The sequence below is a fragment of the Papaver somniferum genome, chromosome 8 (genome assembly GCF_003573695.1).
Source record: "Papaver somniferum cultivar HN1 chromosome 8, ASM357369v1, whole genome shotgun sequence".
Lineage (NCBI taxonomy): Eukaryota > Viridiplantae > Streptophyta > Magnoliopsida > Ranunculales > Papaveraceae > Papaver > Papaver somniferum.
The window spans coordinates 19,431,807-19,455,830 of record NC_039365.1 but is presented as its reverse complement, the minus strand read 5'-3'; the positions used below and the strand labels follow the sequence as shown (position 1 = coordinate 19,455,830).

Here is a 24,024-nt window from a genome sequence, read left to right as displayed (position 1 = left end):
AAAAGCAACAGAAAATAAAATGAAAGATACAACAGGGCAACAGCAAAAGCAAAGAACAAAACAAGAATGGACCAAGGCCTAAGGCCAAGGGCAGGGATGAATAAGAAACTGAAATGAAGCAAAGCTAAGGCAGGATACAGGCAAACTAAAAGAATGGGAGGAAAATTAGCTTGCTCATTGTCACTAGTGAGCACTAATTTCCCCCAGTGCACAATCAACACTACAACCTAAGCATACAAGGAGAATGGCAAGAACATCAGCTTGCTATGAGCACTGATTTCTTGCCATTGCACAATCAGCACATTGCTTCACAGATACCTAGCCTAGCATTCCTTCAAATGTAACAATACATTAAACACAACAGGAACATTTAACTGACAGTGAACATTTAACAGTAAACAACACTAACAGGAATTTAAAACAAGAAATGATACAGGTTAACACATTAACAGAACTTGGGCATAAGCATAACAGGAATATGAACATAAGCATAACACATTAACAGGAAAATTAACAAACAAAGATTTAAAACATGGAACAATGAACAAGAACAACACAACTGTGAACTGAAATTAAGCAGTGACTAAAAATTGAAAATTGAACTAAAGTTAACAGTTAACAGGACATGAGAGTCCTGGATGTGGGCTAATCCCAACATAGTTTTTACAACACAACCCATAGTGCTATTTATAGTCACAGACCCAAATTCCCTAAATTACCTAATTCCCCCAAAATTAGGGTTTGTTCTTCCCCAAATTACAACAGTTAAAATTAGCTCACCTAAAAGTCCAATTGATGCCGACCCATCCCTTCTCTGACTCCCCTGTATCACTCCATGCCTTCAATTTCACTCTAGCTCAACCCAATTTATCAATTTTGCACGCCTAGGGTTTCTGAAAGAGAATGTGCAAAAATTGAGAAATTAGATGGACTAGGGAGATGGGAGTAGAGGGTATTAGTTGTTGGGTGATAGGGTGATGATGGTGGAGGTGTGGTGGTGGCAGTGAGTTGGTGGCAGAGGTGGAGAAGGTGGTGGTGTACGGTGGTTCTGTGGAGAAGATGGTGGAGAGGGTATGGCTCGATAGAATGGGAGAAAGGGAGTGTTTGGGTAGGTGGTATAGGCTCGGTTGCTAGGGTGTTAGGCGGATCCATCGAGTCGGATGAACAGCGAGGATGAGCCGTGGGATATGGAGCTGGTAGGTAGATCGGACGGTGATGCGGAGGCAAGCGATGAGAGACCGTTGGATTATATGATACAACAAAATGAACGGTACTTGATGGAGTTAGGTACTGTAGTGTAAGGCAGAGATATCAAACTTCGATGAACAGCAAGGTAGCGACCGTTGGATTCAACAACCATCTAATCTGAAGGCTTGGAATTTCAGCGCTGTGGTGCTTGGCAGAGACTTCAGATTTTGATGCTCTATGAAGGAGCGACCATCGGATGCTTCTGAGAACTGATCTGACGGCTGAGAACGGAGGCGCTTTTGTGTGTAGAAAATGAGGTTGTGCGTACCATTCTTCGCGGCTTCCTTGCGTGATTTCTCCCGGCTTTTCACTACTTTTCTGCTCTTTTCGCTCCGCGACTCATCCGAACTTTATTTATTACCTAAAAATGCAAAATTAATTAATAAAAATATTTATTCTTGAAAACAATGAAAATACAGAATATGGGATAAAATGTAGAATTAATGCACAAAAGATGAGTTAAAATGCCAACAAAAAGGGATAAATATATACAATATTTGGCACTCATCATTAAGCCTAATTACGTGACTAGAAGTTTTTTTTTTAGTCAAATTGGTGATGTTTCCTTATCTAGGCAAGTTGGCTATTAATCCAAACATATTTGATTACCATATTAAAGTGTTTGTGATAACTCTTATTTCCTGCCTAAGTTAAAATGTGATTATTCACATAAATACAATATTTGCTAATTAATTATTTATTTAATTATTTTGGTAAGAGTTGTAACTTAGGAAAGACTCCCAAACTTAGGAGAGTCTTGAAAAAGGAAATTAGCTTCGTGTAGCTTCCAAGTTACCTTTCACTATAAATAAAAGGTTCATGAGTGCTACACGTTTTTCATCCCCTTTTGGAAAATTGGTGTAAGCTCATAAGGTTGTTTTCCATGTCTTCTGTTCTTCGTGAACAAGAGTGAGATAAAAGTCTTTGTATTGGGGATCACAAAGACGAGTTGGATTAATCTTCGTGATTGATTATACAACTTGTAATCTAGGTTTTTCACCTCTTGTCTATTCTAAGGTTTTCTCTTCTGATATAAAAACCATTCAAGAGTTGTTGATCATAAACACTAGGTTTTGATAGATTTCAGTTTCCGATCGTATACCAACCCCTGTTAGTCGAAATCGGAAGCTAGAAAGAAAACTTCTATTAAGCCATCTCGTAAAAATCCTTAAGAAGTTTTAAACAAGATATCTCTAGATTTATTCTAGTTGTCCTTGTTGTAGAATCATTAGGTTTCTCTTCCTTTATTGAAGAGTAAAATAATCCCTAATCTACAAGGTTGTTTGATATTACTTTTACGTAGTAATTGTTTTTATAAAATACACACAAGATTTCCAAAACCTTGATTTACATCTAAAGAGAAATCAAATCGGTGTTTTGTGCAAACGAAAATCGAATCGTATCAATCGTGTTGTTGTATCTTCTAAAGAGAGCCTTGGGTTGTGCTAGAAGATTTACGAGAATTATTCCTAAAAACAATCGGTGTTGTGATAGGAGTTTTATTAGTGCTGAAGCAGGTATTACATCTAATCTGAATAGGTAGTAGGAAATTGGTGTAACAACTTATAATCAGTGTGTGTTTATTTTGGACTAGGTCCCGGGGTTTTTCTGCATTTGCGGTTTCCTCGTTAACAAAATTTCTGGTGTCTGTGTTATTTCTTTTCCGCATTATATTTGTTTATATAATTGAAGTATCACAGGTTGTACGTAAGTTCAATCAATTGTGAATCTGATCTTTGGGTTGTTGATTAAATTGATAGACACTTGTATATTGGTTTTTGATACCGTCCAAGTTATTTCTTATATTCAATCGGGCTCGAAAATTCCTATTTGTTTGATTGCGGATTGAATTGAGAAATTGAGATATAACTCTTTGATATACTTCTCTTAAGATTGAGTCTGACTGTCTAGTTGATTCTCTTGAAAGTATATTGGAGTTAGTCCATACATATTGCCAAACGAATTATTGGGTGTGGTTATTAGACCTCCGCTTTTTCAATTGGTATCATAGCAGGAAAACACGCTAAGACCTCATAAGTTTATGTTTGTAGCAATCTGATTCTACGGACAGAAGTGCTATCTTTATACACATACCGCCAGCCTTCAATGGCACGAACTATTTATGGTGGAAAATTGCTATGCGTGCTTTTATTCAAGCGCGAGATTTTCAATCATGGGTTCGTATTGTTAATGGCTATAATCCTCCATTAGTTACAGTAGACGGTGTAACTGTTGCAAAGGATATTGGTGATTACGATGATCTTGATATTCCTACTGCAAAGCAAAATTCTGATGGATTAAATGCTATCATCCATGCCATTACCCCAGATCTTCATCACGACGTGACTACGTGTAATAAGTTAAAAGATGCTTGGGATATCTTAGAAACCGTATTCGAAGGAAATGCCGTAGAGAAAGAAGCAAGGCCTCAAAATCTAGCTTCTGACTGGGAAAACCTTCACATGTCTGATGATGAAACCTTTGATGATTTTAACCAAAAACATTCTCAAATACTTAACTCCTCATATTCATTAATAGGAAGAACTATTCCGGAGAAAGTTATTGTGTGCAAAATTCTCAGGTCTCTACCATCAAGATACGAGTCTAAGAAGCATTCCATTGAAGAAGTAAATGATCTTTCTACACTCTCTAGAATTACTCTTGTTGGAAAGTTAAAGATCTTTGGTAATGAATACGCATCTAGAAAAGAAGTGATCTCTCTTAAAGCTGCAAAGAATTCTGAATCCTTTAAGGATAAATCTGATTCTCCAGATACTAAGGATGTTACTCCAAGACAATTTAAAAAACTCTTGAGAGACAGGAAAAAGAGTTTTTCTAAAGTTACAACATCTCCTAAAAATGATGTAAAATGCTATAACTGTCGTGGTTTCAGGCACTTGTCTTCAGTATGTCCTAGCTGGAGCCGTAGACAATCGGCATATGCAGTAGCTTTGCCTACTCTTGATGATGGACCTGATTATGATCACCAAGAGTATGCAGGCGAGGTTGCATTGGATTTTGGAAAAATTCTTTCAGATACTGATTCTGATTCTAACGAAGAAGTGTTCTATGTTGATCCAGTTGCTAATAATCTTCTTAAAGAATGTCATCAGAAACTCCCGAAAGCTGAAAGCACCATTTTCAGTGAGAAAGTTAAAATGACATACTTCGTAGTTGGAATAAATACTTGCAAGACCAACTTGATTATATTGGTGCAAGAGATTATCTCAACGAAATACGAAAGCTTAAATAAGAAATTTCCGAAGGTCGAGATCGGGAAATTGCTCTTCAAGCAAAGCTAGATAACTTGGAGAACATTGAGATGAAATTGATTCGGAACGAGAAGATATCAAAGTTCAATATGAATCATCCAAGAATGATCTAATTATTGCACTTGAAAAGGTCAAAAGGTTGGAAGAAGAAAACTCTAGCTTAAAAGAGAGTTTTTCTAGAAATAGCAGCTCAGATAAATTAACCTCAATATTGGGAGCATGTAGAATTCATCGTGATACATGAGGATTGGGCTATGAAGGAACATACACTCCTGGTATTTGCAAAAAGGTAAAACTTTTCAGAGCTAAAGTTTCTTCTCAACCAAAACCTTTCACGGTTGACAAAAGTGAAGTATCTTTACCAACTGCCGATGACAAAAAGAGGAGACTCTGTCAAGCTCCAAAGCAAACACATACACATTCAGGTAACACTAAACATACCTTTTTCCACTCTACTAAACATTGCTTTTATTATGGAAAACCAGGTCACTTGCAAAGGAATTGCAGATTTCTTAAACGAGATAAAACCGATATGATTCTGTTAAGATGACAAGATCTGATGTTCCAAACTGGAGAAAAACTGAGTCTCATAATTTTAGTTCTTCTAGTATTCTATCAAAGAAGTTTCATAATTATATTGGGGAGAAAAAGAAATACGTTGCTCCAAAATCTACTCAGAAATGGGTACCAAAGAAGATCAATAAAGCAACGAGTACTATTAAGAAGGATCTCCCAGACAAGAGTTCGACAAGGGATAACATCTTAAAAAGGTACGGAACAGTTATTAAAAGTTTCAAGGAAGTTGTTAAATTCCTAGAGTCCACGCATGATTTTGTGTCGAATACCTGTGGTGAGCAAGATTTTGTTCACCTCAACACAACCTGATTGTACTGAAAGTGCATCCTCACCAAGAATCCCTTGAAAATGCGGTGAGGATTGAAAAAAAATTGGGGCGCACATATTATGTTGGTTAATTTTTGAATATGTGGAACAATTTACTATTTCGAGCCGAGTTTGTCTCGCTTATATATTTCTATAAATATTTGTTGGTAAGCTTTCGGTTTGGCCAAGTTCATCTTTACTAGTGACGAAAGTCATGATAAGTTTCAATCACTTGAAAATGGCTTTGACGAAAAATGGTTTGTGAACAACAACTATATAACGTTCTCTAAGAATTTTTCAATGATTGAAATGAGAGTTTAGATTATATAACCATTGTTGGATATAAGCATTGTATGGTAACTCATACATGTATAAGTCCTTATTCCTTGAACCAAAGTATGCGTACTTTGCTGCTCAGGAAAACCGGAACAGAGTCCGCATACCCAGTCCGCATACTGTCGGAGGTTCTCTTCTCGAGAAAGTCTGCTGGAGTTTGTGAACTATTTACAAACTTATTCTGGGTACTTATGTCCGCGTACCAGTCCGCGTACTTAAGTTGGTTATTTTCTAAAAACGATTATTTGTGAACTTAAACTTATATAAACTAAGGAATGCAAGTTTGCAAACTGTGGCTATAAAGTTCATGAATCGATTCGAGTGAATCAAATCGTTTTTGTTTCAATTGTGTCTATTATAAATATCTAAGCAATTGAACAACTCTCTAACTAGTTTATTTGAGTCATTTGAACTAGTTATGGTAAAGAAGAATAAGGTTGATATGAAAGTGGCCATATGGATAAATACCACGTGTATGATTCTTAATTACCCAACTTGATTTGTGATTGAAATTCTTAAATATAACATGTTAGAAGCTATAATCAAAGCCATTGGACGTTGGTTTTTATTGTCAAAGAATCTTTTTCATACTCCTATAATAACCATTCTTGGTGTAAATCCTTATGGAAAAGGTTATTCTTCCTTATGAGCATATTTATTCTTGTTTATACAAGATTGTATCTTAGATAAGATGATCACAATACTTGATATTGTCACCATGAGATAGTTCTATTGTCTTTAGTAACACGATCTCATGAGAGACTTTCAATGATTGGTTCTTATCTCGTATCTCCTTATGGGATTTCTAAAATCCAACATATAAATCCTTCTCTCTGGAGTAAGGTCACTCTTGTTGTTCTTAAGGGAATGACAGTTTATGGAGGAGAGTTCTTAATTGAACTTGTGCTTAATTGCCAAATCTTTGTGGGGAGTGCGGTTGTGGAATATTATAGAGGTTATCTTGTATATTTATAAACTCCTTTATGAATGCATTTAGTTTCGGCTATACGATGGCATCTAAAAAGTTGATGTGTGCTTAATTTTGGCCATGAAATGTCTCTATGGAAATTTCATTAGGCTCCCACTAGTTTTCGTACCTTTTCCAATTTTTATTGATAAAAAGGGGGAGAATTAATGTGTATTTCACACTAAAAATACATATGGTTTTCGGGTCATTATGTAAGGGGGAGTGGTTTCCATGTGAGATGGAGTATTGACTAAGGAGGAGTGATACATATCACCGTAGTATTATTGTCAAAGTTGTGATACAATTGAAATTTGATGTTGTGTAATGATACTATGATGGATCTTCAACAAGTACAAGATGAACACATTTGCATAGTTGAAGAACCAAGGAAATCAAGCATGTCGGATTTTGGAGCTGTAATGCTTTTAACAAGTACAATCCATATGTAAAATGGTTTTGTCACTAAAATTGACAAAGGGGGAGATTGTTAGAGCATTGCTCGGTTGAACCCACTAGCGTTGGTATGTCAAGTTAGTTGTCAATTTTAGTTTCCAAAATGCATTCTTGATTTAGTATACTAAAGATAGTTTCAGACTAGATTAGGTTTAAGAAGAACTACTCTTAAGGATGAAGACTATAGATTACAAGAAGACATCAACAAGGACTTCATCAACAAAGGTATGTGGTAATTTATTTCAATTGGATTCTTGTTCAATTCTAACTTTCTAATCTATCGAAACAAAGGCTCACTCTATGGAACAATTCCTATGACGGTTAATGTACATTTATGTATATATACTCGAGGTTATTTGCGCCACGACTTTTGTGATAATAACCTTTATCCCTGGAAAGGTTCTCATGTTATAGTGAATGAGCTTACGAATTCAACGAGGCAAGAATCACTCAATTACGAGTTATAGCGATGAAGTTATGAGTGATTTATTAAAGTAACAATTATGACTGTTGCTATAATTGTTACAGTTCGTTAGTAGGAAACAATCCATGGACTACTTGTAACGGTTCACGGACTTGATCCCAATTACGTGACTAGAAGTTTTTTTTAGTCAATATTGGTGATGTTTCCTTATCTAGGCAAGTTGGCTATTAATCCAAACATATTTGATTATCATATTAAAGTGTTTGTGATAACTCTTATTTCCTGCCTGAGTTCAAATGTGATTTATTCATATAAATACAATATTTTCTAATTAATTATTTTGGCAAGAGTTGTAACTTAGGAAAGACTCCCAAAATTAGGAGAGTCTTGAAAAAGGAAAATATCTTTGCGTAGCTTCCAAGTTACCTTTCACTATAAATAAAAGGTTCATGGTGCTACACGTTTTTCATCCCCTTTTGGAAAATTGGTGTAAGCTCATAAGGTTGTTTTCCATGTCTTCTGTTCTTTGTGAACAAGAGTGAGATAAAAGTCTTTGTATTGGGGATCACAAAGCCGAGTTGGGTTAATCTTTTTGATTGACTATACAACTTGTAATCTAGGTTTTTCACCTCTTGTCTATTCTAAGGTTTTATCTTCTGATATAAAACCATTCAAGAGTTGTTGATCATAAACCCTAGGTTTTGATAAATTTCAGTTTCCGATCGTATACCAACACTTGTTAGTCGAAATCGGAAGCTAGAAAGAAAACTTCGATTAAGGCATCTCGTAAAAATCCTTAAGAAGTTTTAAACAAGATATCTCTAGATTTATTCTAGTTGTCCTTGTTGTAGAATCATTAGGTTTCTCTTCCTTTATTGAAGAGTAAAATAATCCCTAATCTAAAACCTTGATTAACATTTAAAGGGAAATCAAATCGGTGTTTTGAGCAAATAAAAATCGAATCGTATCAATTGTGTTGTTGTATCTTCTAAATAGACCCCTTGGGTTCTGCTAGAAGATTTACGAGAATTATTCCTAAAGACAATCGGTGTTGTGCTAGGAGTTTTATTAGTGCTGAAGCAGGTATTACATCTAGTCCGAATAGGTATTAGGAAATTGGTGTAACAACTTATAATCACTGTATGTTTATTCTGGACGAGGTCCCGGGATTTTTCTGCATTTGCGGTTTCTTCGTTAACAAAATTTCTGGTGTCTGTGTTATTTCTTTTCCGCATTATATTTGTTTATATAATTGAAATATCACAGGTTGTACGTAAGTTCAATCAATTGTGAATCCGACCTTTGGGCTATTGATTAAATTGATTGACACTTGGATATTGGTGTTGATACCGTCCAAGTTATTTCTTATATTCAATCGGGATCGCAAATTCCTATTTGTTTGATTGCGGATTGAATTGAGAAATTGAGATATAACTCTTTGATATACTTCTCTTAAGATTGAGTCTGACTGTCTAGTTGATTATCTTGAAAGTATATTGGAGTTAGTCCATACAGATTGCCAAACGAATTATTGGGTGTGGTTGTTAGACCCCTGCTTTTTCAACAAACTCCAGCAGTCCGCGTATGGGTACGCGGACTTAGCTTCCGGACATCCTGAACCAGTAAATTACGCATACTTTAGTTCAAGGATTTTGGACTTACACAAGTATGAGTTCACATACAATGTTTATATCCATTCAAGGTTATGTATTCTAAACTCTCATTTCAATCATTAAAACATTATTAGAGGATGTTAAATAGAGGTTATTCACACACTATTTTTCATTAAAGCGATTTTCAAGATATTGAAATAATCAACATAACTTTCGTCACTTGTAAAGATGAATTTGGCCAAAGCGAAAGCTTACCAACACAGATTTCGAGAAATAGATAAGCGAGATAAACTCGACTCGAAATAGTAGATGTGTATAATCGAAGTCTATATAGCAATACGACTTTTGTCTAAAGATATGAGATAAAGTAGATAAACTTTTGATTGATAGATAAGTTCAAGTCTCTATATACCTTTTTGTCGATGAAGATCCACCAGTTCCTTGAGTAGTTCTTCGTCTTTGCATGATGAACTTCGTGGAGTCTAGAGCTCAACTACACTTTCTATCCTAGTTCGAGACTTAGCTGTAAGTAGACTAGAAATCAACACTTATAGTTTTGGTAACTAAACTTGACAAACAAGCTTGAGATAGGAACACTTGCGAGTTCGACCGAGCAGTGCTCTAACAATCTCCCCCTTTGTCAATTTTAGTGACAAAACTGTTAATACATATGGAATACAAAATAAATAAACTTCGCAACTTCTCTTCCACATGCATGATCTCCTTGGTTCTTCAACATTACTCGAAATTTTTGTCACTTCCAAGTACTCCAATGATTCCAAAGATATTCAAATCAACATCATCGTTGTTGAAGATCCGTAGCCATAACAATGAGAAAACAAAAGCTCTCAATCATTGTTACACATTGTCATAGTATTATTACACAACATCAAAGTTCAATTGTATCACAACTTCGACAACAATACTATGGTGATATGTATCACTCCCCCTTAGTCAATACATCAACTCACATGAAAACCACTCCCCCTTACATAATGATCCGAAAACCATATGTATTTGTAGTGTGAACTACACATTAATTCTCCCCATTTTTGTCAATAAAATTGGCAAAGGTATGAAAACTAGTGGGATCCTAATGAAATTTCCATAGAGACACTTCATGACCAAAATAAAGCACATATCAACTTCTTAGATGCAATATATAGCCGAAACTAAATGCATTCATCAAGGAGTTTATAAAGATACAAGATAACCCCTACAATATTCCACAGCCGCACTCCCCACAAAGATTTGGCAATTAAGCACAAGTTCAATTAAGAACTCTCCCTCATAAAATTTCATTCCCGAAAGAACAACAAGAGCGACCTTACTTTCACAAGAAAAAAAGGATTTCTTTGGACATCAACAAATCACATAAGAATACGAATTTGTATCCAAAAATCTCAATTAAATTAACCACAAGAGAACCCATGATTAATTTAATCGTAAATGCTCAACATAAGAGAACTTATGGAGACGCACAGTATTTACATAAAAATTATGGATCCGGGAAGATCAATACTGCAGAATAAATAAAGATTCATTCTATCTTTCATCACTATTTGCACAATGACATACAATCGACTTAATCTTTGTAAACAAAAGCTCATCCTTTCTTCCATAAATATTTTCATAATGACAAAAAGGCTTAACTTTTGTTTGTCAAAAGTTCATTCAATATTTTATCAATACTTGCATAGCGACATATGAAAGATTTAACTTTTGACCACGTATGAGACGCTCATAGTTCACCGACGCAAACACACATATCCCATAACAAGTTGCAATATATGAAATCATAAAGATAAATACTGCAAAATCATCTTCGAAACAAACTTTAGAATTTAAATAAATAACTCTAAAAGCATTGCAGATGAAAATTGTTGGACATAGCTATGTGTAATCACAATAATGGCTATTCCAAACTCTAGTTATTCTTCTTAAAAACACAAGAATAAATTCTCATAAGAAGTTTCTTAGATATTGAGACCTCTGAAAAATTATTTATCGTCTCCGAACTCCTTATCGTCAACAGCCATGGGAACATATGGTTCGTGAAGAAAGGAGTCATATCCAACAAACGTTCTAGGCTGATGATGTCGAACCAGGGCCTTCTGAATTTCAAGAGTTCTCATAACAAAAGCCTTTATTTGTTGAATCTCCTTCATTGTCTCTTTCAACTCTTCAAGAACATCAGAAAACTTCTGAGAATTTGAAGGAACAACTCTTGGCTTCCTCACATTCCTTCTTTTTCTTTTCAAAGTTCGAGGTAATGGAGATCTTTCTTTTTTCTTCGTGATTGATGGCTTAACAATCATATTAACATCTTTTCCTTTAGAAGACATGATGCTTGGAGTATCCATAAATGTACGGATTTATGAGAGGAAATCACAATTTAACCTCAACAAGCAGTCTTAAGTTAAAAAGAGTTTCAGCGAAGGAAAAAGCAATCTAGGGTTACGAAACCTTTATACACTTAAAGGATTCTCGTACGCACAACTCATACCCTATAAAAGTCAGAATTGTAGATTTTAACCCTCTTTTATTGATTAACTAGGGAAGTCCTTTCCAATATCAATTAGATATGAAAGGCGTCATGAATTCCAGCCTTTACAATGATTTCAGAGAAAAATCAAACAAAAGAAAATCAAAACAAATAAAGACTTTTCTTTTCTTAAAGCATGAGATGTGCAAAATCTTGTCTCTTTTAATCAGGCACGTGAGACAAGATGCACTAACCAACACAATTTAAGTTGTGCTGGGATGAACAATAATCTGTCCACCATATCCCTTTCGATCAGAATTCATAGAACCATGTTTCTCATAGTGTTTAGACCATAACTTTCTTTCCAATGGTCTTGTCTTATCTTCAGAAACTAACTTCTTTGACGAAGATAAAATCTTACATACCTTAGCAGTCTTTTGAACAAGTTTGAGCTTGTTTGCTAATCAAAATCAACATTTTCACAAAGAAGTGCAACACTTGATTTTTCGTCTTCATTAGAATCATAGTTGTCAGACATTTCATCAAGAATTGCAACAAGACCTTTGTTTCTAGTGTATTTCTTTTGATTTGGACACTCATTTGAAAAATGACCAAAACCTTTACACTTAAAGCACTGAGGCATATCCTCGTCATCAGTCTCATAATTATCCCTATTATTAGGAGGAACACGATTATGGGGTTTATCTGATGACCTGGATTTGTCTATGGGGAACTGTTTACTTCTCTTCAAAAGAAGGTCCCTAAACTGTCTTGTGATAAACGAGACTGACTTGTCAAGTTCTTCATCTGATGAATCAGTCTTAGAAAGATCATCTTCAGAGATGCAAACACTTTTACCTTCATCAAGTAATTTAGTGTTCTTTTGTGCTTTGAACGCAACATCCTTTCGAGATTTGGATGTATGCTCATGATCAAAGATCTTTAATTTCCAACCAAAGAATTTCTGAAAAGGGCATCAAGGTTATTTCCTTTAACAATGGCATGCTTCTTAGAATCAAATATGGATGGCAGAGATCTGAGAATCTTCATCACAATGTCCTTTTCAGGAATAGTCTTACCCAATTCAAAGGATGCATTAAAAATTTCAGACACTTTGTGATTAAACTCATCAAATGAATCTTCATATGCCATACAAAGGTTTTCCCAATCATAATTTAGGTTTTGAAGCCTAACTTCTTTTTCACAGGTATTCCCTTCAAATACGGTTTCTAAGATATCCCAGGCATGTTTAGACTTTATGCACGTAGTCACATGATGCTGAAGATCTGGGGTAATGACATGTGTGATATAACATTTAAGCTGTCAGAATTTTGCTTTGCAGCAAGGATTTCTTCTGGACTATATCTACCAATATCCTTGGGTCTAGACACATCGCCTTCTGTATCAACTGGAGGAGTATAACCATTAACAACACGTACCCATGTTTGAAAATCACGAGATTGAAGAAAAGCACGCATAACGATTTTCCACCACAAGTAGTTTGAGCCATAAAAGATTGGTGGTACGTTTATGGAGATAGAATTTCTGTCCATAGAGTCAGATCGCTACAAACACAGACTTATGAGGTCTTTAAGCGTGTTTGCCTGCTCTGATACCAATTGAAAAAGCGGGGGGTCTAACAACCTCACCTAATATTTCGCTTAGCAATTTGTATGGACTAACTCCAATATACTTTTAATAGAATCAACTAGACAGTCAGACTCAATCTTAATAAAAAGTATATCAAAGAGATATATCTCAATTTCTCGATTCATTACTTACTCAAGCAAATAGAAATCTGCGAATCTAATTGAATACAAGAGAAATTAACTTGAACGGTACCAAAAACCAATGTTCAAGGATCAATCAATTTCAACCAACAACCATAGGTTGGATTTACCAATTGATCGACTCAACGCACAACCTATGATATTTAAATTATATAACAAAATATAATGCGGAAAAGAAATAACACAGACACCAGAAGTTTTGTTAAGGAGGAAACCGCAAATATAGAAAAATCCTGGGACCCAGTCCAGATTGAACACACACTGTATTAAGCCGCTATAGACACTAGCCTACTACAAACTAACTTCGGTCTGGACTGTAGTTGAACCCCCAATCAATCTCACAACCATCCAAGGTACATTTGCGCTCCTTACATCTCTGATCCCAGCAGGATACTACACACTGGATTCTCTTAGCTGATCTCACCCACAACTAAGAGTTGCTATGACCCAAAGTCAAAGAATTTAATAAACAAATTTGTATCACACATAAAAGTATACATGAATAAATAAATCTGTCTCCCACAGAAATACCTACGAGTTTTGTTCCGTCTTTTGATAAATCAAGGTGAACAGGAACCAATTCATATACCAGACTTGTATTCCCGAAGAACAGCCTAGAAATATCAATCACCTCACAATAATCTTAATCGACTAGCGAAACAAGATATTGTGGAATCACAGACGATGAGACGAAGATGATTGTGACTACTTTTATATCTTTCCTATCGGAGAAATTAATCTCAAGCCAATCTTACGACTGCACTCAATCACGATAGAAACAATATGATCAGATCACGTAACTACAGATAAAATAGTTGGGTCTGGCTTCACAATCCCAATGAAGTCATCAAGTCGTTAACCTACAGGGTCTCGGTAGAAACCTAAGGTTAAAGGTGAATAGACTCTAGGTTATACAACAAGTATCACACGGGAGGTGTGATGATTAGGTTTCCCAGTTGCTAGAGTTCTCTTTTATATAGTCTTCAAATCAGGGTTTGCAATCTAAGTTACCTTGATAACAAATAATTAAATATTCACCGTTAGATGAAAACCTAATAAGATTCAAGCTAATAAATTTCAACCGTTAGATCGAACTTAACTTGTTATACACATATGAAATGCACGTTCATTTAGGTTTGTGTAACTGTACCTAAACGTGTACACCTAGTTGGTTCAACAGTAGTTAACCAATGGTTAGCCATATGAGTAGTTTCATATCAACCTTATTCATCTTCACCATAACTAGTTCAAATGACTCAAAAGAAATAGTTATAGAGTTGTTCAATTGCTTAGATCTCATAGAAGTATATAAGACAAAATCGAAGAAAAAATGATTTTGATTCACTCGAATCGATTCATGAACATTATAGCCACGGTTTGCAAAGATTGTATTCCTTAGTTTATATATGTCTTAGTTCACGAATAAATCGTTTTTAGAAAATAACCCATTCAAGCATGCATACCGGTACGCATACTTAAGTACCCGGATTGAGTTTGTTTTCAGTTCACAAACTCCAACAGAAATTCACGAGATGTGAACTTCCGGCAGTACGCGTACGGGTACGCAAACTTAGTTTCCGGACATCCTGAACCAGTAAAGTACGCATACTTTAGTTCAAGGATTTTGGACTTACACAAGTATGAGTTCACATACAATATTTATATCCATTTAAGGTTATATATTCAAAACTCTCATTTCAATCATTGAAACTTTCTTAGAGGATGTTAAATAGAGGTTATTCACACACTATTTTTCATTAAAGCAATTTTCAAGATATTGAAATAATCAACATGACTTTCGTCACTTATAAAGATGAACTTGGCCAAAACGAAAGCTTACCAACACATATTTCGAGAAATAGATAAGCGAGATAAACTCGGCTCGAAATAGCAAATGTGTATAATCGAAGTCTATATATCAATACGACTTTTGTCTCAAGATAGGTGATAAAGTAGATAGAATTCTGAGTGATAGATAAGTTAAAGTATCCACATACCTTTTTGTCGATGAAGATCCACCAATTCCTTGAGTATCTCTTCGTATTTGCATGATGAACGTCGTGGAGTCTAGAGCTCAACTACACTTTTTATCCTAGTCCGAGACTTAGTTATAAGTAGATTAGAAATCAAGACTTATAGTTTTGGAAACTAAACTTAACAAACAAGCTTGAGATAGCAACGCTTGCGAGTTTGACCGAGTAGTGCTCTAACACAGTTAGTTAAATATTATCTTAGAGAACCTCTCTATTCAAGAATTCAAAAATCTCTGTGTCAGACCCAAGTTATGAATCAGAAATTGAGTAAGTGGAGGTTTCTGCTGCAAGAGCTGAAGGTTCATAGGACTCATCAGAAGCATCCAAGATGTTGACACCCAGGGAAGATTTTTCTTAAATTGAATCATCCGAAGCATTAATTGGAGAGAGACGTTTATCACATCTATTGCTTCTTTTTACAAATTCTTTGATCTTTTCTGTTATCAGTGTTTTATCAAAATCAACATGATTGGAACAACATTCATTAGCCCAAGACAAGTTAGAAGATTCACTTGCGTTGGTCACAGAATTGAACACTGATGTTCTGATCAAGATCAAGAATTTTTAACTTTCCAATCAGAGTATTTCTGGAAAGCATATCAAGGTTATTTCCTTCAACTATGGCGTGTTTCTTAGAATCGTATCTGGATGGCAGAGATCTGAGAATCTTCATCACAATGTCCTTTTCAGGAATAGTCTTACCCAATGCAAAAAATGCATTAATAATTTCAGACACTTTGTGATTAAACTCATCAATTGACTCTTCATCTGCCATACGAAGGTTTTCCCAATTGGAACATAGGTTTTGAAGCCTAGCTTCCTTTTCAGAGGTATTCCCTTCAAATACAGTTAGTAAGATATCCCAGGCTTCTTTAGACCTGTGAAAGTAGACACATGATGTTGAATATCTGGGGTAATGGCGTGTATGATAACATTTAAGCCGTCAGAATTTTGCTTTGCAACAAGGATTTCTTCTGGACTATATCTACCAATATCCTTAGGTATAGATACATCGCCTTCTGTATTAACCTAAGGATCATAGCCATTAACAACATGTACCATGTTTGAAAATCACGAGCTTGAAGAAAAGCACGCATAACGATTTTCTACCACAAGTAGTTTGAGCCATCGAAGACTGGTGGTATGTTTACGGAGATAAAGTTTCTGTCCATAGAGTCAGATCGCTACAAACACAGACTTATGAGGTCTTAAACGTGTATTCCTGCTCTGATACCAATTGAAAAAGTGGGGGTCTAACAACCTCACCCAAAATTTAGCTTAGCAATCTGTATGGGCTAACTCTAATATACTTTCAAGAGAATCAACTAGACGGCCAGACTCAATCTTGATAAAAGTATATGAAGGAGTTATATCTCAATCTCTCAATTCAATCCGCAATCAAACAAATAATAATTTTGCGAGCCCAATTGAATATAAGAGAGATAACTTGAATGGTGCTAAAGACCAATGTTCAAGGATCAATCAATTTCAATCAACAACCAAAGGTTGGATTTACCAAATGATCGATCCAACGCACTACCTGTGATATTTCAATTATATGACAAAATATAATGCGAAAAGAAAATAACACAAACACCAGAATTTTTGTTAACCAGGAAACCGCAAATGCAGAAAAACCGGGGGACCTAGTCCATATTGAAAACCACACTTTAGTAAGACACTACAGATACTAGCCTACTACAAACTAACTTCGGTCTGGACTGCAATTAAACCCTAATCAATCTCACACTGTTCAAGGTACAGTTGTGTTCCTTACGTCTCTGATCCCAGCAGGATACTACGCACTTGATTCCCTTAGCTGATCTCACCCAAAACTAAGAGTTGCTACGACCCAAAGTCGAAGACTTGATAAAAAAATTTGTCTCATACAGAAAAGTCTACAGGAATAGATAAATATGTCTCCCATAGAAATACCTACGATTTTTGTTCCGTCTTTTGATAAATTAAGGTGAACATGAACCAATTGATATACCAGACTTATATTCCCGAAGAACATCCTAGAAATATCAATCACCTCACAATAATCTTAATCGGTTAATGAAACAAGATATTCTGGAATCACGAACGATGAGACCAAATTTGTGACTACTTTTCTATCTTGCCTATCGAAGATATAACTCTCAAGCCAATCTTACGATTGCACCCAAACACGATAGAAACGGCAAGATCAGATCACGAAACTACATAGAAAATAGTTGGGTTTGGCTTCACAATCCCAATGAAGTCTTCAAGTCGTTAACCTACAGGGTTTCGTGAAAAAATAAGGTTAAAGGAGAATCGACTCTAGATTATACAACTAGTATCATATAGGAGGTGTGGGGATTAGGTTTCCCATTTGCTAGAGTTCTCCTTTATATAGATTTCAAATTAGGGTTTGCAATCTAAGTTACCTTGGTAACAAAGCATTCAATATTCACCGTTAGATGAAAACCTGATTAGATTCAAGCTAATATATTTGAACCGTTAGATCGAACTTAGCTTGTTATACACAAATGGAATGTAACTTCATTTAGGTTTGAGTAACCGTACCTAAACGTGTACACTTGGTTAGTTTAACAATAGTTAACCAATGGTTAGCCATATGAGCACTTTCACTTTATTCATCTTCACCATAACTATTTCAAATGACTCAAATGAACTAGTTATAGAGTTGTTCAATTGCTTAGATCTTATAAGGTATACAAGACACAATCGAAGCAAAATCGGTTTTGACTCACTCGAATCGATTCATGAACATTATAGCTACGGTTTCCAAAGATTGCAGTCCTTATCATATAAATGTTTTAGTTCATGAACAAACCGATTTTAGAAAGTAACCTACGTAAGTATGCAAACGAGTACGCATACTTAAGTAACTGGATTGAGTTTGTTTTTCACTTTCAAACTCCAGTAGAAATTCACGGACGTGAAATTTCCGCCAGTATGCATACGGGTACGCGTACTCACCCGGATTCTCAACAACCGCCAGTACGCGTACGGGTACGCATACTTTGGATTCCCGGTTTTAGACTTTTACACAAATGTGAGAACACACTATGTTCATATCCAAAGATGGTTACATGTTCTAAACTCTCATTTGAATCATTGAAACTTTTTTAGAGGATGTTATATAGTTGTTATTCACAAACTATTTTTCATCAAAGCGATTTTCAAGTTATTGAAATAATCAACATGACTTCCGTCACGAGTAAATTTGAACTTGGCCAAAGAGAAAGCTTACCAACACATATTTCGAGAAATAGATAAGCGAGATAAACACGGCTCGAAATAGCAAATGTGTATAATCGAAGTCTATATAGCAATACGACTTTTTTCTCAAAATAGGAGATAAAATAAATAGACTTTTGAGTGATAGATAAGTTCAAGTCTCCACATACCTTTTGTTGATGAAGTTCCACAAGTTCCTTGAGTAGTTCTTCGTCTTCAAACGATGAACATCGTGGAGTCTAGAGCTCAACTACACTTACTATCATAATCCGAGACTTAGTTATAAGTAGACTAGAAATAAAGACTTATAGTTTTGGCAACTAAACTTGACAAACAAGCTTGAGATAGCAACGCTTGCGAGTTCGACCGAGCAGTGCTCTAACACTAAAAATAGTAGAACCAAGAAAAATGAAAGATGTTCATCCAATATCAGTTTCAAAACGTATGGGATCCTTTTTCTTTTAGAAAAAACAAATAATCCATTCACGAATTAGTATCCCAAACTTGAATATATATTTATAAAATAGTCATTATTCAAATAGGAATATCCAAATCTGTAATATTTTGCATGAATATTAGTTTCCCCTTAACAACTTTACATCAAATCTAAAAGATGTTGATTGAGGTGATAGACGGGTCCCAAAATATATTTATAATAGTTTCTTTTATAAAACATCAGTCTCAAATAAAATTAAGTTTAACTATCAACAACATGATTATAAATATATATATATATATATATATATATATATATATATATATATATATATATATATATATATATATATTAGCTTGTTATATTCAAATTCACATGGATTATGTTCTTATCTCTTTCTAGGATTCAGATAGGCAGGGAGAACTTCTACAAAGAGCATAAGGTATATTGATATGCACATCAAGTCATTACATTGGACTTACCATATCTTGTGGTAAAACATTGAGTTGAATTTAAAATAACTCTTTTGAAACATGTATATACAAGATGATAATAAATTTTGACAACCACTTGGGATTTTATAGTCAAGGAGCCAAGTAAAAAGGTCAAGTAACCTTTTGATCATAGACTCATCTCTATGGAGCAGATATGGATCAACAAGAAGAGATGAATATTATTATCACTTAAAAACAATCATATAATTGACAAAATGAATTGTCATGATAATTATACTAGAACCCCAACAAATCACTAAAAAGGACACAAAAAATATTTCATGTAATTTTATTTAAATTACAAACTAAACATAATTTTCATAAGCTCTTATCATGCAGATTTCAGATCTCTTAATGGACATAAAAAATAAGAATGTACTTTTCAACATAATCAGGATGTGTTGAGGTGAGCAAATTTTGGCTCACCGTTATATTAATCCTGCATGAATTCATCAGTCTCTTGAGTTTTTGTAAGTTTTGATCTTGTTCTCTTCACATCTCCAGATTTTCTTTAGGATTGTCGTTGCTCAAACTTGGAGAATAAAAGAATTTAGCTTACTAACCTTGGACTGATTTAACTCTTGGAAGAGATGAAGTACATTTGTTTGTCTAACATCCATCATCTGTAGTTTGTTGACATATATCACTTTCTTCTTGTATTTGAAGCAACGTTTAAGATCATGTCCTTCCAAAGTACATGAAGTACATATGCGAATTGAATGTGTTTTATTTAGTGCATGAATTATGTTAGTTTCTCCAAGCAAATACACTGTAATGATCTTGAAATATCAAAAATAGGGTTTTCAACAATGGGTGATATATCCTTCACACCATTCAGAGAATTCGATGGCGCATCATCTAGATTGTTGTAAAGTTTGAAGTAGGTATTACTGCATTGATCAAAGCAAAAGCTTCTGTTACAAGAGTAGCAATAGCAATTTCCTTCTCTTGTGAATCATAGCAGTTGGATGCTTCATAAAAATTCGCTGCAAGAGCCTTGCTACGAGTGCATTTTCTTGAATTAGGAAATTCATTTTCCAAGTGACTAAAACCTTGGTAAGAGGCACGTCTTCATCATCACTATCTTAGAGGTTCCTTTTTTGTGGAGAGACACAATTGTGAGGCATGCTTGATGAAGGTGGAGGTTCGTTAGAGAATTGTTTATTTATCGTCTTTAGAAGATTTCTGAATTTTCGTGTGATTAGGGACACAAGTTTCAAGATCTTCTTAAGGATCTTCGTCGTCATTTTCACGACATTTCTTTGGCACACAATCACTTTAACCCTTCTCAAGATTACTCGTGTTTTTTGTGGCTTTAAAGGCAATGCCTTGTTCAGTTTTCACGCATTATTCATGATCAAATATCTTTAATTTTCCAACAAGATAACTTCTTGAAAGTTTTGAAAGATCATTTCCTTATGTGACAACATGTTTATTAGACTTGTATCGAGCTAGTAAAGATCTCAGAATTTTTAGCATAATATACTTTTGAGAAATAGTTTTTCGTAACGCATGTGAGACATTCACTATTTCTGAAAGTTTGTGATTGAATTTCTCAACGAATCTTCATTAGTCATATGAAAATCTTCCCAGTCAAAAATTAGGTTTTCAAGCCTTGCTTTCATTTCATAATTTTCTATTTTGGTTCATGCATAATTTTCAGGCCTTGCTTTCATAGGAACTGCTCTAAAAGCAATGCTGCTAATGGGGTACCAGATTCCACAGGAGGGTACCAAAATACATATAGGACAAAATAAAAAATCCTCTGTCTTATATGCATTTGGTACCATCTTGTGGAATCCGATACCCCTATTAGCAATTCTGCTCTAAAAGCTACCTCAGTCCTCCCGGTGTAAGCGAAGTGTAAGAACACCGTACATAGATTTCCATGAAAACCTCCCCAATTGGAATTTCTTTCCCCAATTTCATTGAATTTGATTCAGGAGAGAGAGAGATCTTGAGCAGGGTGATGAAACCATAGATTAATTCTCAAATCAAATGGCCTCAACATCTTCTTCTTCACTAATTAGGTCCTCTGCAAGCAATACAGACGAATGGAACTTGAGGAAGAAATATGTCGAGGGATTCTTACAAAGACTTGGAGCTTCCAAAGATCTTCCTGAAACTCATCAGAAAAAGGGTTTTGTCTCTGATATGATGAGAAATCTTCTCAAGGTCGATCGTATTGAACGTGGTCGTATTGTTTGTCACCTCACTGTCAAGCGTCTAGTCACTGTAAAAATCCAATCTTTTTCATTTTTCTTGCTTAATTATGAAAAATTGTATCTGGGTTATGAATTTTAACTAGTTTTATTAATGGGTTTTGATTTGGGTTTGTAGAATGCTTATGGTACGTTTCATGGAGGAACAGTTGCTGGAGTTGCTGAGTTGGTAGCTACGGCTTGTGCTAGAACTGTTGTTGATGAAGATAGGGAGTTGTTTCTTGGAGAAATGAGTCTATCTTATCTCTCTGCTTCGGCTATAAATGTAAGTTCTGAAACAAATTTCTGCGTCGCATTTTTTAGTTGTGAATGAATTGTTATATATCAGATGCTCAATTTTGTCATTTTGGTGTTTAGGAATCAATGATTGTGGTAGATTACATTAGAGATTCACAACTTATGTATTGTTATATAGACATCGGTTGTTTGCTTGATCACCTGAAAATTCTATTTCCCCTGTCCCTGGAGGAAGGGTTTGGGTTTTGCTAGTATGCACGCACATTTGGTGCACGCCTCCCCCGTGGATGCCCTTTTTGGTGTTAAATGAGCAGTCAATGGGGTGAATGCTGGCAGTCACAGTGAATATGACAGAAGGTGCACCAAATGCATGAGCATTTTAACATTTTTGAGACGTTCCGTATTATCTTTAGACTTTAATATGGACTCGTGTTTCATATGTTCTAGACTTCTAGTTTAGTGGTTCTGCTTGGACCTCGGCTGGCATGTTATGCTCTTTTATCCATTTAGTGTCTTTTAAGTGATTCACTTGGAAAGTAGCAAATACGATAATTGTGACCTTGAAGAATTTTTTCAGATGATCCTGATTACTGTATACTTTATGTATCTCTCTAGTATGTGTTTGGCATTTGGATTGCAACAGCAATTGGGGTTGGGAATAGTTGGTAGTTTGGAAGAGAATGTTACTTCATCAAATGGGAACCATTCAGCTTGTGGTGCCTATAGTTGTAGCTTAAAAGGATCTTTTAGATATTTTCAATGATGATGAATGAAATTTTGAAGCTTCGCAGTGGGAATGATTGACGAGAATCCTTCTTACTTGAACAAAACCCTTGCATTCTCCGTCCATCAGCTCTATGCAGTCGGATACACAACTTTCACTGCAGCTTTCCTTTTTCAGGATACCTGCCTCCCAATAACATTTTTGGTTAGGGATTTTAGGTCTAGTGTGGAAAAGAATGTAACCGTTGAATACGCTTTCTGATGTTCTAGTCTTTGATTTTTCTTATCCTTTTTTCAGGTGGAATTGGAAGTTGATGGATGCATAGTGAAGAGTGGCAGGAATGTAACCACAACATCTGTTGAGTTCAGGGTCAGGGGAACAAATAAAGTTGTTTATACTGCTCATGCTACCTTCTTTACGGCACCAGTTTCAAAATTATGAGAAGACATTGTAACATACAAAAAAGAAGAGAAACCATTCTTTTTTGTTCATTGTAGTGTGTTGTATTTACTAATTAATAGGAGATCTATGACATTATACTTCACTGAAACTATGAATCGTAGATGATGATTATACGAGTCACTGTTTCATTAACTGGATTGAAAATGTTCTCTCTTAGTTCAACTGTTAATCTTTAGCCTAGACAGTGAAAATCTTTGGTCCTTGGGAGTGCAGATTGGAATTTGCAGAATCCTTATGGTACACTTCATGGAGGTGCTGTTGCAATGGCTTGTGCTAGAACTGTTGTGGATGAAGATAAGGAATTATATCTATGTCGTACCACTCAGCTTCTGCTGTAAATGTGAGCTTTGAACAAATATATCATTTCATTCCTGTCAATAAAAGATAGCAGTAGCGCTCAAAATTGTCTGTGTTGATTAAACCTACACCGCGTAAGAAACTTGAATCATAATGTAGAGTGTGGTATTTCATCGTCTACTTCCCTTATAAATTCGACAGAGCTTTAGATTTCATGAATCTAGATGAAGAAATTTCGGGTTTAGATACCTTAAATATGCATAATAACATAATCTTAATCACACTTGGGAGTAATTTTTATTGCATTTGGTAGGGCTGTTTATTCAATTATTTGGAGCAGTTTTTTCGACACTAACCATAGGTATGGAAAACATAACTATAGCATACCAGAAAAAAGAAATGAATATCTTTCCTCTGTACT

The 24,024-nt window shown here is 35.2% G+C and overlaps 1 protein-coding gene across 1 annotated transcript; it reads left to right on the top strand.

Annotated features, from left to right (window-relative positions):
• Positions 1-21,569: 21,569 nt before the first annotated feature.
• Positions 21,570-23,486, top strand: LOC113304480 (acyl-coenzyme A thioesterase 13-like). The gene is made up of 3 exons (XM_026553608.1): positions 21,570-21,896; positions 22,002-22,148; positions 23,142-23,486. The coding sequence occupies exons 1-3, from the start codon at positions 21,660-21,662 to the stop codon at positions 23,283-23,285; spliced, it is 528 nt and encodes a 175-aa protein (XP_026409393.1). The 5' UTR covers positions 21,570-21,659; the 3' UTR covers positions 23,286-23,486.
• The last annotated feature ends 538 nt before the right edge of the window (positions 23,487-24,024 follow it).

Bases quoted from the DNA above. Each gene is read 5' to 3' on its own strand.
- LOC113304480 (XM_026553608.1), top strand. From the start codon at position 21,660: ATGGCCTCAACATCTTCTTCTTCACTAATTAGGTCCTCTGCAAGCAAT. The intron at 21,897-22,001 runs GTAAAAATCCAA...TTGGGTTTGTAG, and splicing joins CTGTCAAGCGTCTAGTCACT to AATGCTTATGGTACGTTTCA. The intron at 22,149-23,141 runs GTAAGTTCTGAA...TCCTTTTTTCAG, and splicing joins TCTCTGCTTCGGCTATAAAT to GTGGAATTGGAAGTTGATGG.